We start from the raw sequence: 16,332 nt of genomic DNA, 5'->3' as shown, positions 1-16,332 counted from the left end.
GAGGAGAGAGTGTGGTTGTAGTAGTCAGTGAGGTCGGAAGGGGTGTGGAGGTCAATGAAGGGAGAAGTGGACATTTTTTCAGAGAGGGTGGATGAGAATGAGGTAGGTGAAAGAGCGTTTAGCTTACGGAAGTTGATTGTGCGATAATGCCTTGGTGTTGGGGCGGGGATGTTGATGGTCAGAGTGATGGCTAAGTGGTCAGAGAGGGTGAGGTCGGAGCCATAGAGATGGTGCAAATTTAATCCAGTGGAGCAGACAAGGTCCAAAATGTGACCACGGATATGGGTAGGAAAGTCGACATGTTGAGTGAGGTTAAAGCAGGTGAGTAAATCAGTGAAGTCAGTGGTTATTGTGGAGTCAGTGGAGTCCATGTGGATATTGAAATCACCAAGGAGGAGGATTGAGGGGGAGAGGGAACATAGCTGGGTCAGAAAGTAGGAGAAGTCAGACAGGAATGATGGGTGTGGTTTGGGAGGGCGGTAGACGACAGCCATGACTGACTGCGTGTGACCAGAGAGTTTTAAAGCCAGGTGTTCAAATGATGGAGCAGATGAGATGGAGATGAGGTTGGTCTTGATGTCTTGACGGTGGATAACGGCAATTCCACCACCTCGGCCCTCCGAGCGTGGTTTATTGACGTAGGAATATCCATTGGGTGTGGTGAGGTTAAGTGTGTAGTAGTCCAGAGGTTGTTGCCAGGTTTCGGTGAGACAGAGAAAGTCCAGTTTGTTATCCAGGATGTATTCGTTCAGGATGAGGCATTTGTTGTTGAGGGACCGGGTGTTGAACAGGGTGAGCTTGATGTTGTTTTGAACAGCAGGGATGAATTCAGGTGATTTAGCCAGGGTTCGTAGGCAGGAGGTGCGATCGTGTGGGTTGCTGTGACCAGGTGCGCTGGGACGAAGAGTGAGAGTGCGCTGAGCCGACCAGAGGACGGGGATGGAGTGACCTGATTGCAAATAAACAAACTTACGACCGGAGCCACGGTGAATGTACCTGGGTCGTCGGTTTCTCAGTAAAGTTTTATCTTTTTATCTTTTATCTCGTTTTATCTCAGTACGTTTTATCTCAGTAAAGCTGTGGCTTGGCATACCTGGTGCATTCAAATAATTCTTCCTAAGTTATTAAAAAGCTATGCTCATAGCAAAGGGGTTTGAGGGTCTAAAGTGCCTTGATGATCTAAAGTGTCTTGAGGGGTTAAAGGGTCTAAAGCGTCTTGAGGAGTTAAAGGGTCTAAGGTGTCTTTACAATCTAATAGGGTCTTGAGGTTCTAATGAGGATTTAAGGGTCTAAAATTAAAACTCTAAGGGGCTTAAGGTGTCTAGGGTATGAGTGTCTGAAGTCAAAAGGCCTGCTTGTAAAGGTCTCAAAGGTACGTTTCAAAAGTACGTAAATAACGCTACACCGCACGTGAACAGTTGGGAGACAACATGGCGCCTCGTTAAGTTTGTCAAGCTTTAGTATTTCATGGCTCTGCCCTCCCCCCTCTCCTCCCTCCCCACCCCCTCAATATTCCCATCAGCGAAGTGACCCCCCTGTTGCCCAGCAATGTCGGGTGCCTTTGCTAGTCCTCGATTAAAAGTGAATACAAGAACTTCGTTCAATTTGGCATCTCATTTATGCACTAATACATCAGCTGCCCTTTTAGTTTGATGTTAAATAAAGTACAAACAATTTGTGACAGTTGTAAACGAGGATGTTATGGTATTAACTTAACAACCAAACTAACTTTTTTTAGCAAGAACACGAGTTAACAATTAGAAAAGGTGACGATACAAAATATAGCAAAAAATATACATACATATTCAGCGAGTCCCCGCTGTACGTTATTTCAGATGAACGTCGTCGTTCGATATACGTCGTGAATGTTCGGCTGGTTACGCTACAAGCACATTCGGGGTCGTGAGATAAATGCCAAGGTTCACCTGGTACTGCCTTGGCCAATCAGACCCCTAGCGAGGGCGTGAGCGGAGCATGTAGGCCGCTGGTGACGCTTTGGATCGATCGGTGAAGCGAGATTCCTTCAAGAACTGACGGTAGAGTGAATGTGCCAGTTGTCGGTCCAACTCCTGTTGGAGTTCTACCGCAACAGGTTGAGGGAAGCTTTGGATCTTCTTTCGTTTGTACGTTACATGGCAGCCTTTGTGATGCATCCTTTTATACTTCCTGCAACAGTTCTTCATCATATCTACCTCATTTTTGTTTTTAACTTTGTCCTGCATACACTCTTGTTCTTTATTTGTCTTCTCACATTGCTTTTCAGTCGTACAATTTCCCGCTACATTTTCACGTTGATCCAATTTCTCTTCAAAATAATTTGTTCCATTACCTCCTTTTTTCACTTTATCATTCTCTTCTACCCACTGGTCTTGTGCTTCCTTTACCTTTTCTGCCTTTGGTGAGGCACATGCCATATTAACACCAATATCCTCTGCTGTTCTAGCTTCTTCTCCTTCCTTTGTTTTGCCACATTTTTCACCCTCTTTCAGTTTCAGAATTTTTTTTCCATCCCCTATATCCAATTTGACACATCTCACATTTACTTTGTGTGCCACATTCCCGTTTTCTTCTCCCTCTGCTCCATCTTCCAACCATGACCTCGCTGGCAAAACACACTTCTCCATCTCGATGTCCATGCATTCTTCGTCGCCTCTGTTTCCATATACCTCTCCTTGTTTTGAGCTGCAGTGTGTTGCTCTTTGCCGTACAGAGCTGAAGAAGACAACACACATGACTTGTCAAAAAGTACTAACGTTAATACGAGTATAATTTATGGTGGTAAATAGTGTGCTACTCTGTACCATGCAGGGCGTAGATGGCTGTTATTATGCTATAAAAGATTATCAGACTCGGTGGCATAATGGTTCGAGTGTCCAATCGTCAGTCTGGGTAGATCGGTAGATCCGAGTCTTGTAGATCGGCAGTTCGAACCCTGACCAAATCATACGGAAGACTAAAAATAGGGGCAATGCCCTGCGCTCAACTGATAGAACCAGAAACCACTAGTAGGCATGGATGGCCCCCAAAAAATGTAACAGAGAAAAAAAAGTAAATACCTATTGTTTTTTGTTTTTTTTACTGCTGTGAACAACCTTTAATACTTCACGCTCCACGATGAAGGTTGTAGTCGTTTCATCGGAATTGTGTGTAGTTTCAGAGAAGAGAGGAACTACCTTTTTTTTGGAGGTGGAGGGAAGCAATCTCCCCATAAGCCTCCTTACACCCTGATATCTTTTTACTCCCCTGAACAAACTTTAGTACATCACTGGTGATGGTTGTGGTCAAGTTTCATCGAAATCTTGTGTGTAGTTTCAGAGAAGAGCAAAGATCTATTTTGTGGGGTTAAATCTGGACCCACTTTGACCCCCAGTATATCCCATTGCACCCTGATATATTTTTTTTAAATGCTGTGAAAAAACTTTGGTACATCACGGCTGATGAAGGTTTGATGATGAAGGTTGATCAAGTTTCATCAAAATCATGTGTGTAGTGTTGGATAAGAAGTTACGAGTATTTACATAGTGCCTGACTGACACACGGCGCGATGCTAATACCTCCCCTAAATAATTTTTGTTCCGGGTGAGCTAAAAATGGTATTTTCGCCTTCATTGCTTGATGCTCAGCATTTAAAAAGGATAGAGCAGGGACAAACAACCATACGTTGGTTGGTTACCAATGGACAGGTTTTGATGGGCCTAACGACATCCTGCATTGAAGTTCCTTGTAAGGGAACTCGATTGAAAAAAAAACTAGTAAAAAAGAAAATGGCACACATCTTGGTGACTAACCAGGCTTCCTCCGGTCTGTCCATCATAGTGGTTGTGGGTGTGTCATGCAAGCCCCAAGATGTGGCAGCATCTGATGGTGTAGTTTGGTTTAAGCACTGCAACAAACATCAAACAAAATGGCCTTTCATTGAAAATGCAGCCTCTATCATTTGATCTTATAATTTTGGGTCATATCAGAGGGGTTGATATGTTGTTCTAAATATGGAGATTTACTCCAGATAAAACTAGAACGACACTCTTTGATGTCACAACGCCGACCGATATGCCTCTGCCCACATTATAACATCATTGTACAATGTACATACTTGTACCAAGTTTGATTTAAATCCCTTCAGCTGTTCTCAAATTATCACATTTTTACCTGACATGACCTCTGATCTTTGACCTCTTGATGCCATTATCCAATCAGTTCGTTTGCATCATATATACTTAGACCAAAAAAAAACCTTTAGAGGCCATTTTTGCCCGCAAAGGGGAATTTCCCCGCAAATTTTCCCCCGAAAATATAATCCTTCCTGCGGTTGGCCTTTTTCAGGCACCGTGGTTGTTGTTGTTTTTTTTTTGTTGGTCCCCTTTTTGAAGCAATGTTTTACGGCCGGATGCCCTTCCTGCCGCCAACCCTTTTTGTCGCCTTTTACGACAAGCAGGGAATTACCAGTGAACTGGTACTCAATTTGCCGACCTCGGAAGGATGACAGGCTGAGTCAACCCCCCTGGCGTTAATTCAGCGATCGACCGGGATTCGAACCCAGGATCCTAGGATCCTAAGCTGGCACCCTAGCCGCTAGCCCAACACCAGGCTTATATATATACTTATACCAAGTTTGTTCAAAATCCTATCACTGGTTAACAAGTTGTTGTGGCAACATACTTTTTTACTTAACATGACCTCTGACCTTTGACCCCAAATCGAATCAGTTTATCTTTGCATCATACTATATAATTATACCAAGTTTGAATTAGATCCCTTCAGCTGTTCTCAAGTTATAAACCTATTACAGACTTCTTGACAAAGATCCCTTCAGCCGTTCTCAAGTTATCGCGGTAATGAGAACCTATCACGGATGGATGGATGGACGGACGGACAGCGTGAAAACATAATCCTTCCTGCGACTTCATCGGCGGAGGCATAAAAATGAAAATCCATACCTGCCAGAGTGTTTTGGAACGGCTTGATCCAAACGAACGCTGTTTGTTGGAAGCAAGGAGATGAGCTATATATTCCTCTGACATACGCCGCTCAAGCTCATCTTCTTTGCGTCGCTCTTCCTCATACTACCAATGCACAAAGACATTTTGTGAATAGTAAATTCTTACAATACCCAACTAAGATCCAACATTAAATTTTATTGCAAAATATTTTGATAAATGCAAAGATAACATGGATGGCACTCCTTTTCAAGCAGGTTGTCCAATCCCAATTTTCATATATACTCAGTGACACTTCACATGGTTAATAGAATAAAATTGTCTGTGGACCTCACACAAAGTAAATACAAACCAAAAATTTAAAAGCTTACATACCTTGCGCAGCATATTCTCAAATTCCTGGCGCATCTCTCCAGGCTCGCAGAGTCTTGGAGGAGAATGATAATATTCTGCACAATAAACGAGGCCTTCAACAAAACATTTCTTGGCACAAAACGATGTGAATCACAGACTAGTCGAATACAGAGACAGATAATGAAATGAGGATCTAACTGACCTTCGTCCATAATCGAATCCTGGCCATCGAGCCGTCTTTGGCAGAGCTGAGGGTACGAGTGGCGGACACGGTCCCACAGGCCGCGATTGATGAGCCCTACATTCCGTACTGCCTTGCGCATCCAAGTAGACACACGTCTTCGGCACATAGGACATCGAAGGTTGACCTGAGTAAATTGGAGAAGATTTGTGTATAAAAATTTAAAAGTCAAGTTTGTTAAGATGATGGGAAGAGAGCTAGAACGCAGTGTGGAGAAATACAGATGCTAGTGTCCTTGCAATCACATTAAAGTATGCTAATGTCAACTCGTTTGGCCTGCATGCAATTTATGTACAGGCTCCACTATGAGCCTTAGATCAATGTAAAACAACAACAACAACTAAAGAGTTCATAGAACACCTTACCCCATACAGTTCAAATATATATTTCAATTGGAGTAAAATAATGATTTAAAATGTCGTATAAAAAAATTATGGAAGTTTAGCGCCGTCAATGCAGTCTGATACACTACCTTATTGAACATGTCCAAGTTCTGCTAAATGGAAGGTTTTTGAAAGTGTCAAAAAGGCGATTTGTGTTCTACAGCGTTCAAGTATATTGTGACGGTTTTCTGAGACCCTGGGGAAGCACTTACCAAGACACGTAAATAAATCATAGTACGTAAATACCTGGGTGGTATATTTTGCAGCTAAATCCCCTCCTCTCCCCTACCATTCCCCCACCCTTCACCCTCAGTGTTCAGAAAAGAATCACAAACCCCATTGTGATTCTTTTCTTTATCTATACAGTGCGTATCAAAAAAAAGGTAATCCGAATTCAAGGGCTTAATATGCAAAGGTTATTTCGTTTGACAATTTACATGTGGTTTACCAATTATGAGGAGATCCTCAGCTTTCCATTGATGCCTTTCATGCATCATTGCTGTCACACATGACCGAGAACATGTTCATTGAAAATGACAAGTTCAAATCGCATTTTTACAAGTTTGGCTAATCGGTGCAAGACAGTTTTAAATGGACGCATTACTTGTCGACTGCCAAGTTGATTATGTAAAATTGTTAAGCTGGTCTGGTAATCGTCGGTTGCATCATCCTTTGTTTAAGATGGGTATTTAAGATGGGCCTACAGTGTATGGGTTTAGAGACAGTCTGAGTCATTGAAAAGATGGTTCAACTTACGACTGAACAGTGGACTTTCATGGTTACAACCTTTCACCAAATGGAAGTTTGCAGCGAACTCGTGATGCATTCAGGGAACGTTTCCCAGAACAGGAGCCTCCAGCAGCCAAAACCATCTTGGTGAATGTTAGAAAATACCAAGAGCATGGCACTAGCCTCAACCGCAACAAGGGGAATTCTGGTAGGAGGTGCACTGGGCGATCGGAAATGAACATTGCAGCAGTAAGGCAGCAAGTTTTGGAGCATCCGAGGGATACCAGCACAAGACGAAATGTGACGAGATTGCCTTCGGCAACATTCAACCGAATAACAAGACTGGACCTCCATCAACATCCATATCGGATTCACATCCGGAATCAACTTACGCCAGGGGATTTTGCCAGGAGGCTGGTGCTTGCCGGATGGTTGATAGCACGTTGCGAAGCAGATGTCAATTTCCTGCGGTATCTCGTTATCGGCGACGAAGCTGCTTTCGCCATGGACGGCAAGGTCAATACCCATAATGTTCTTGAATATGCACCGACAGGACAACCAAGTGGACTGTTTGGTTGGGACTTTGTGGAAGTGGTCAGGTGATCGGACCATTTTTCTTTCAAAGGAATGTCAATGGTAACAGGTATCTGCAGATGATCAATGATGAAGTTTTACCGCAGCTGGAGGATAACTTTGAGCGACAGGTTTGTGGTCTCTTCAGATATCTCTGGTGGGCCCAAGACGGCACCCCAGCACATCATCTTATCGCTGTCCAAGATTGACTGAGGGAACTCTTTGGAGACCGAGTCATCGCCCTCAACCATGCAGTGGAATGACCTCCAAGATCACCTGACCTCACACCATGTGATTATTTCCTTTGGGGACATTTAAAGAACAAGGTGTTCGTAACTCCTCCCCGTGATCTTGACGAATTGCAGGGCCGTATTCGACATGAAGTGGATGCTTTGCGCAATGACCCGGCTATGGTGAGACGAGCAGTTCAGGGCATGCTCCGCCGCTGTGAGCTTTGTGTTGAAAGGGGAGGTGGACACGTTGAAGGTGTGGGTGGGTGCATAAAGGCCAATCATTCCTGAGATAAGTTCACATCTGACGTTCATTTTGCACCAATTATCCTGACTTGCATCGATTAGCCAAACTTGTAAAAATGCGATTTGAACTTGTCATTTTCAATGAACATGTACTCATGTGTGACAGCAATGATGCATGGAAGGTATCAACGGAAAGCTGAGGATCTCAGCTCTTAATTAGTAAACCACATGTAAATTGTCAAAATTAATAACCTTTGCATATTAACCCCTTGAATACGGATTACCTTTTTTTTGATACGCACTGTATAACGGGCACGTTCACCAGCATCCATTGGACGAATAACATGAAATTTCACTTCCAAGGTAACACTTTTACAATTCTTATTAGCCAATTTACAATGCAGTACATTTCTTCCTTACGTGCGTAACAAAGCACGGTACTCGTTTCGGCGATTTTGTGATTTGGTACTTTACCGATGTATTCTAGGGTCTTTATCAGTCTTGTAAGTTTCGAAAAGCTCGAGAATAAAGGGTATGATTGATAAAATTATGTAAGTGTGAGGTGAATGGATGCAAAATCCAGTCATATTAATAGCGTGACGGCGTATCATCATCATCTTAAAATACACAATTTGGTGTCTGTCTGTCTGATGATTTTTTTGGCAGCGATACATTCCGTCGTTCCTTATCCAATCTCAACCAAACTTGACAGGATGACTAAGGGTTACACAATGAAGGTTGTAGTGCATTCATTTAACCCCCCCCCTCCCCAAGGGGGTTTTCTCCCCCGAGAGGGTTTTCGCCACCATTGCCTTCAATGCGGTTGCATGTTGAGGTGTATATCCATGATAAGTTAGCTTTATCGTGGCGTTTTTCCAAGGCCGTTTCTAATAACAAAACTAGCGACAATAGCATAATATTGTTATTACAAAACAATATTAATACCATTAATATCCCACTTCCCCAAGGGGTTTTTCCTCCTTGAACAAACGTCGAGTCAACGTTTATAAATAGCTTATCATGGTGTTTTCGTGAAAGCAATGGCCTCTACCAGAAGTAAAAATATCATAAACCACAAACACTTATGATTGGCTTTTTAAACAATCATTAATGCTGTTTATAACACTAAATGAAGAAATGTGGAGGAATCATGACATCCGTGAGGTAAGTTTTACTTGCAGAAATGAGCGAAGATCTACTGTACTCTACATACCCCACAAGGGTTGGGTTAATAACATGACCCTTACTGTGCTAACAGGGCGCTTTTCATAGCGAACTTTTGAAACTCACTCCTGCTGTTTAACTCCCAACATGCACATTGGGTGTGCTCATTTGCCAACCTGCTAGCTAGCGCTTGCCAAGCCAGCCGTTCCTTAACGGTTTTGAAAGGAGTGCTTGCTCGATTGCTTAAACCACTTGGCGATCTCTCCACAAGAAACTTGTTAAATGAACACACCCAATGTTCTTGAGACCCGACCATAGATCGACTGTAATCTATATACCCCAAAGAGGAATTACCCTTCCTGCCACTCCCGTAATGAGTGGGTATACTAGTCATCTTACTAAAATACGCAATTTGTCATCTGTCTGTCTGTTCTGACGATTTTTGACTGCGATACATATCCAATCTCAACCAAACTTGACAGGATAATTAAAGGTCACACAATAAAGGTTGTAGCGAATTCATTTGCCCCCTCCCCCCCCAACCCCCCGAGGGGGTTTTCTCCCCCAAGGGAGTTTTCCCCACCAACGGAGATACGTGTTGAGGTGTATATCCTTGTTAAGATAGCTTGATCGTGGATTTTTTTTCCAAGGCTGCTTATAATGACAAAACTAATGATAATATCATAATATTAATGTTATTACAAAACAATATTAATAGTAATACTATCCCACCTTCCAAAGGGGTTATTCCTCCTTGAACAAACACAGTGTTAAACGTGTATAAATAGCCGATCGTGGAGTTTTTGTTTGAGCACCCCTACCAGAAGTAAAAAAAATATAAACCACAAACATGTACAATTACCTTTTGAAACAGTGGCTAATGCCGTTTAACACTAAACTGAAAAAATTGAAGAAATCCAGATATCAGTCAATGCTTATGTCCTGATCCTGATCGAAGATCTACTGTAGTCTATATACCCCACAAGTGTAAATAACATGGGAATTTAGAATGGTGAGGCATGTCTGATCTTTTCAATAACCTGATCTTACATAATCTTACTATAATTCACCAAATGTCCGTCTGTCCGTTTGAAGGTACCGCAAAAACAGCTCAACCGATCACAACGATATTTTGGGTGGGTATTCCTGGGACCCCTGGGAGTAAAATAGGCTATATTGTTTTTCCAATTTTCCAAACACGATGGAATAATATTTACCGATATGAACAGTGATGTGGCTTTTGTTGAAATTCTACAAATACTGTTTATTCTACGTACCAGGAGAGATTAGATCGACTCCTGACGAACTCTTCCTATATAAACGTGCGGCTCCGAAGTAACACGGCAGCGTGTGCAAAGCGACTGAGAAACAGGTGTAGCGGCCGCTTCCGTGTTACAGATTCGGCGTGCACTCTTCACACATAAACGTGCGACTGAAAAAGACGTGCAGCGGCCGCTTCCGTTTTGCAGAATTCAATCTTTTTTCAAAATGGGCGCCATGTACTGTTTAGATTTTGATGATTTGCATGTGATATGATTTAACGGATGTTTATATGAATCGTTTAAAATATAAAAAAACCTTCAATTTCTGATATTTTGCCTTTTCATTTGGGCCTCCCAATTGAAGCCCCGCCCGTAGGGCGGGTACCGTTGCTAGTTACTATTAATTATGTTAGATCAGGTTATTGAAAAGATCAGACAGGATCTACCTGAACAGGAAAGACAGGAAAGATCTACCTGGACTAATAATTGGCAATAATAATGATAACATGATCCCCTGCTGCTCCCATTGTGAGCAGGTGTACGAGTTACATATAAACAGAGTACCTGCCCCTTTTAGTCTACTTGCCAAGCCTATAGAGCCCTCTTGTGAACCCGGAAATGTTGAGTACCCCAACGTTTTAAGTTAGAAATGTACAGTATCGGTCCCCAGCACTTAGAAACTGCCGGATGCTAACTTGTATATGTTGGGCAATTAGCAAAATTAGCATTAATAGCATTAACCCTATCAAACATAGGCCTGGGACACTGAAATTTCTGTTTCGCTCTATTGCTCCACTTTTATTCACAGGTATTAGAGGTAACAAAGGTAAGTTGCGGATATGGGATTTGGCCTCCATCCATATCCGCTTGTAAATATTCCCCTATTTCCCCAATACTTCCCAACTATCCCCAATCCCCCATTCCCTAGTCCCATTGTCTGTAAACAACACTCTGTAGCCCCGACCTTCCCCTATTTCCCCCATTAAATGTCGCATCCAGGTTCACCGCATCTCACGTAGACAACTATAGGACATCTTGCTAGTTATTCTTAGTCTATGTCAGTTAAGGACTCGTTTCCATTAATTCTGACTCTTCGTTGCACCAGAATGTGATTGTATGGCACCGTTAGAAAGTTTAGGACCTCCCAATACCTCCCCGCAGCTCTTCCTCATGGTACAACAACAACAACAACAACAGCGGCGGCGGCGCGGGGAGTGTGCGTCCTCACTCCGGCTTGGTTAGCCGCCATTGAACATGTGCTCCGGCGGGGTTACCACGCAGGGGCTCGCTGTCAGCTCCTCGTCAAGGGCGGAGCCCGGTAACCCCCCGCACCCAATGGAGGCGGCGGACCGATTCCATCTGGGGCGGAGACAACGGGCCGAGGGCGTGTCACTCCCCGCTGGGCATGCGCAGGGAGAGGGAGGTGACGTCAGATGCGCCCCCAGCTTGGAGAGAGGAGACGCCACCAACCGAGCGCTGCGATACCTCCCCGCATCTCTGGACTGGACCGAGCTGTATCCTGTCCCTGAGCCAAGGTGCACCTTGAGCTATCGACTGCCTGTCCTTCCCTGCCATCAATCCCCGTGTAAGTCAGTCTTGTCCCGTTTGTCTGTGGTCTGTCGGGGATAGATAAGACTGTGTCTAAGTGCCCATCTTTCTGTGCTTTACCTCTTACCGTGTAATCTACCCGTTTCTGCATCACCAATTATATCCTCCTCCGGAGGTCTTGAGAACTGTACCCCTTGTGTCGTTGCATTAATCTCAGCCGGTGTCCTTTCCTTCATTGATTTAGCATAGCGCGATTTGGTCAACGTTCGAGTGGAATCGGGTGAGTTGGGGAAGAATCGGGTAAACTGTGCGAACACGGCGGCCATTCCGCTCGGTCAAGCAACATCTTAAGTCGTGTCCGTAACAATACACTTAGACAGATATGCTTTCCGTGAGTGTTCTTATAAAAATTTCCTGCGATCAAAATTTCATGTGAAAAAAGGTATGTAAAAGCCGTGGATTTTTTTTCACCCAACATTTTTTTGCACGGTTAGTGCCCCTACTCTCATGTTGAGCTACAGTTTCAATGTTAGTGTCAGCTGCCGAATATACTTCTGAGGACCCAGATAAGTTCCTGCGCGCAGTCGGCCTGGAGAGGCACATCGGCCCTATCCACAGTTGGGGTGATAATTTTGATCTTGTGGTCTTCACACCCAATGGTCGCCGCACGACTCATGCCATGGCCACTCAGTTTGTGCAGAATCCAGCAGGTCTCCTTTTCCCCGGAGGAGCCACACCTGGTGGTAAGGTCATGTCGCTGAAACTACCCCGTCTGACGAAGCTTGAAACTGGGAAACTTAGTATAGCTCATAAGAGCAGTTTTGTCATTGAACATTACACAGGCCCCAAGAAGATGACTCCACCAGCTCTGAAAGAAGTCCCAAGAACTGATGCTTTCCAAGATGCCATCAGAGTGTTTCAAGAGCACAGAAGAAGGATGCTGCTTGGCTCTCGCAGCTCCACTCTTCCCCTGGACTGGGCAGCCTACAATGTTGTGCAAGATCGGAATGGTGATGACAGTGCTCCAAAGCTGAAGACGATAAGTGTCTTTGAACCACTGCTCGACTCGCCCCCTGCCCACCCTGATAGAGTGCTCAGTACCATTGCCTACTTAGACACATCACTGAGGCAGCTTGGCATGAGCCACAGTCATATCACGTTTGACATGCAGCTGTACGTGATCGCTTGCCTGATCAAGTGGAGTGATCTGCAGCGATGGTCATCAGTGGTTCTCAGACCTGGGATGATGCACACTCTCATGTCATTCATCGGCTCAATCGGACAACTGATGAATTCAACAGGTGTGGAGGAGCTAGTCGGTGCATCATTTGGAGGCCTGAAATATATCTTCAACGGGAAGGCCTGGCCCAAGGCTATGCGAGCCTTCCGTATGGTTGTGTCTGCTCTTCTTCATGACTTCTTAGAGGAGGGAGAGAAGACTCACGAGCAGATAACGGCATTCCTGGAGAAAGCCAGAGAGCACCCCACAGGCCGGCTATGGGTGGATTGTTTCATCACCCCTACCCTAATAGCTCACAGGTTCTGGCGAGCAGAAAGAGGGTGATTGGATGCTGCAACAACACTGCCTTGAAGAGATGCTGCCCTATTTCTTTGCTGCCGGTCATCACCACTACGCAAGATGGATCACATGGCATCTGCGCGACATGCAGTACCTTCCCGCTACTGCCAAGGATGACCTTTACGCTGGAAGCCATGTGTGCCGCCACTCTGATGGTGCAGCTGCAGTGAGTGGAGACATGTTTGGGGAGCAGACATGCATCAAGCTCCTATCCCGCGGGGAAAGGGAAGGTGTCCGCACTCAAGGCCATGAGAGTAGTACCTGGTGACCTGCTTCACTTCATCGGAGAGGAGGGAGCTACTGATTTACAGATTACAGAGGCAGTGAGTGGTTTCTTCCTGGCTCTGTACAACGAGAGGGAGTCGGCATCTCTGAACGTCGCCAGATATGACATCTACCGAAAGCGCAAAACCCCCCCAGCACTGAAGACACTGCCTCCTACAGAGCGCAACGCTCTCCTCCATGGACGGCGTGCCCATCTACAGGTGCTGCTTTGGAAAGCAGCAGACTGCCCTGACCCACCAGCTGTGGACATAACAGAGTTTGGATGGAATAAGAAGGAAGGCGAGAAGGGAGAGGAAGTCATCATGCCCATCCTGGATGCAAGCCCCGTTGCTCCTCCTGCCGTGTTGGAAATGATCAGCTGTAGCTGAAAAGCTGGGTTAAAGCCCTGTTTAACAGCAAAGTGCAGCTGCGTAGCTGCAAGCCTGGCCTGTACCAGCTACTGCTTCTGCAAAGGCTCTGATAGTACATGTTGCAACACACTCACACACTCACAGCAAGGAGGGCAATATGACAAGAATGTAGAGTCAGGAGAAGAAGATGAAGACGATGAGGATGAGTTTTATGATGAGGATATGCTTTATAACAGTGCAGAGTAGTAGAAGTGCAAGACGCTCTTTCTTGATGGAAGTTTTATGTTGTGTAACTAGTGCACATATTTTTCAGCTCTAATAATTTTGGGTATACTTGTGTTTTAATTTTGAGGATATTATTTACCCATAGTCATATTATTCTAGTTTGGTATGGTACTTACCTTTGTTACCTCTAATACCTGTGAATAAAAGTGGAGCAATAGAGCGAAACAGAAATTTCAGTGTCCCAGGCCTATGTTTGATAGGGTTAATGCTATTAATGCTAATTTTGCTAATTGCCCAACATATGCAAGTTAGCATCCGGCAGTTTCTAAGTGCTGGGGACCCATACTGTACATTTCTAACTTAAAACTTTGGGGTACTTAACATTTCTGGGTTCACATTGCTGGCAAGTAGACTTCTGGGCGATCTTGTTCCATACGTGCAACACGTTCTTCTGTCACAACCATTTACTTGGACGGTGTATTGGCAACAAACCGCTGCCTCAATCGCTCCCGAAAAAAAAGAAAAAAGTAGCTGTGTACATAAATGAAGCAAAAACATGCGTACTACTCATGTCAATTGGGGCGGGTTGCACAGGAGGAAGATCCATGGGTCGTTGTAGTTACAGAGCTTAAGTATTCGGGAAAGATTGCACCAGTTTAAAAACGTGTACATGAAGAGAGCAAATGACACAGGAGTCGTGAGTGCGTACATACCTTGGCGCAATTCTCCTGGAAGCACGGCATGCACAGCGTGTGCTGACACGGCATCGTGACGGGCTCCACGTAGATGTCCAAACAGACTGGACACACGCACTCATCGAGTGGAAGTGTGTCCTCCGTCTGAGCACCAGCATCGAGCCCTAAACTCAGCGCCACCTCCATCACCTGGTCTGGTCTGGTCTCGGTTTGTTTATTTATTTATATATACAGTATATATATACCGTATATCTTTGCTCCGTCTCCACGATACAATGTTGAGCAAGATGCGTACGCAATTACCACCTCAACCCAAAACCTTCCCCGAGTTCGCTGACAGCAAATGGCAATGTCGAAGAACTTCCTTCACTTCATATTTATCATATCCCCCTTTTCAAACTCCCGTCCCGCCAAAAAGTAGTTTTCCTTCCTGTAGCCTCATCTTCCTCTTCCCCTACTGCTTTTTTTATTTTCAAAATTAGCCTTATTCAGCCTTTAATTGTAGTCGTCCTCCTCCTCTTCTTCTCTACTCCTTTGGCCTCTTCTTTTTATTTATTAAATCGGCCTCTTCTTCTTTATTACATTTATGGTTTCACGCTGATTCGTGTTGGAATAATGTTCGCCACTCGACATGGCCTTTGTTAAATATACTAATACGTAACTCTCAACCAACACTCGGCTTCATCAAATATCAATCTAGTAATTATATATAGTTATGGCGGTAAACTAAACCCTGACGAAGTCAGTCGAGAGCAGCCATAAAAGCATAACATTTTTCCACATACACCGCTCGAATACAAAGACTAAAGAGAAATCTAAACGCCTGCAACATCACCGACGGTATGTGGTTTTATTTAAATTATCGGTACTGGTACCCATTATTTCCGTGATTTTAAAATAAGAACTGAGAGGAATTTGTAATATTTTTGCGCAACAAACGTCTTTTTTTTCTTTTAATAAAATCGATATTAAAAATGATGGGTTTGTTCAATTACAAATTTTCTTGGAGAGCGGTCGCGAAGTGCAATCTGGTCAAGCACTCAGCAAGCACTCCATTCGAAACCGTTGATATAAACTAAAGAACGGCTGGCTTGGCGAGCGCTAGTTAGCTGCTTGGTAACTGAATACAGCCCAGGTTCTCGAACCGTATTCTTGGCGCGGCCCTCTCTTTTTTTCCAGCACAACAGCGAGGCTCATGGAAGAGTAAGGTAGAGCTGACAGTTGGACAAATATCAAAGGACTCGACGAACAGAAGGGGAGGAAACTACAATAGCAAGTAACCAGACTTTTAATAACTACAACTAGCAAGTAACCAGACTTTAACTGCCGGTGCAACGAGCAAAGAACCAGACTTTAAGTTAACTACAACTAGCAAGTAACCAGATTTTAACTACAAACAGCAAGTTACCAGACTTTAACTACAACTAGAAAGTAACTAGACTTTAACTACAACTAGCAAGTAACCAGATTTTAACTACAACTAGCAAGTAACCACATTTTAACTACAACTATAAAGTAACCAGACGTTAAC

General features: G+C 44.1%; 2 protein-coding genes across 2 annotated transcripts in view; one reads left to right on the top strand and one right to left on the bottom strand.

The window, feature by feature from the left end:
- Positions 1–1,599: 1,599 nt before the first annotated feature.
- On the bottom strand, positions 1,600–15,367 carry LOC137423141 (uncharacterized). The gene is made up of 6 exons (XM_068109975.2): positions 14,820–15,367; positions 5,494–5,659; positions 5,313–5,386; positions 4,938–5,063; positions 3,789–3,883; positions 1,600–2,712 (listed from the first exon to the last, which is right to left on the bottom strand). The coding sequence occupies exons 1-6, from the start codon at positions 14,985–14,987 to the stop codon at positions 1,953–1,955; spliced, it is 1,389 nt and encodes a 462-aa protein (XP_067966076.2). The 5' UTR covers positions 14,988–15,367; the 3' UTR covers positions 1,600–1,952.
- A 223-nt stretch (positions 15,368–15,590) lies between these two features.
- Positions 15,591–16,332, top strand: part of LOC137423140 (transcription initiation factor TFIID subunit 6) — a 100,008-nt gene continuing 99,266 nt past the window's right edge. The window contains exon 1 of the mRNA XM_078774663.1: positions 15,591–15,641. The gene's annotated coding sequence lies outside the window, so the exon portion shown is untranslated. The remainder of the gene's footprint in view (positions 15,642–16,332) is intronic.

Source organism: Myxine glutinosa, chromosome 3 (genome assembly GCF_964187855.1).
Source record: "Myxine glutinosa chromosome 3, kmMyxGlut1.1, whole genome shotgun sequence".
Lineage (NCBI taxonomy): Eukaryota > Metazoa > Chordata > Myxini > Myxiniformes > Myxinidae > Myxine > Myxine glutinosa.
The sequence above is the reverse complement of the archived record's forward strand: the minus strand, read 5'-3'. Positions and strand labels throughout refer to the sequence as shown.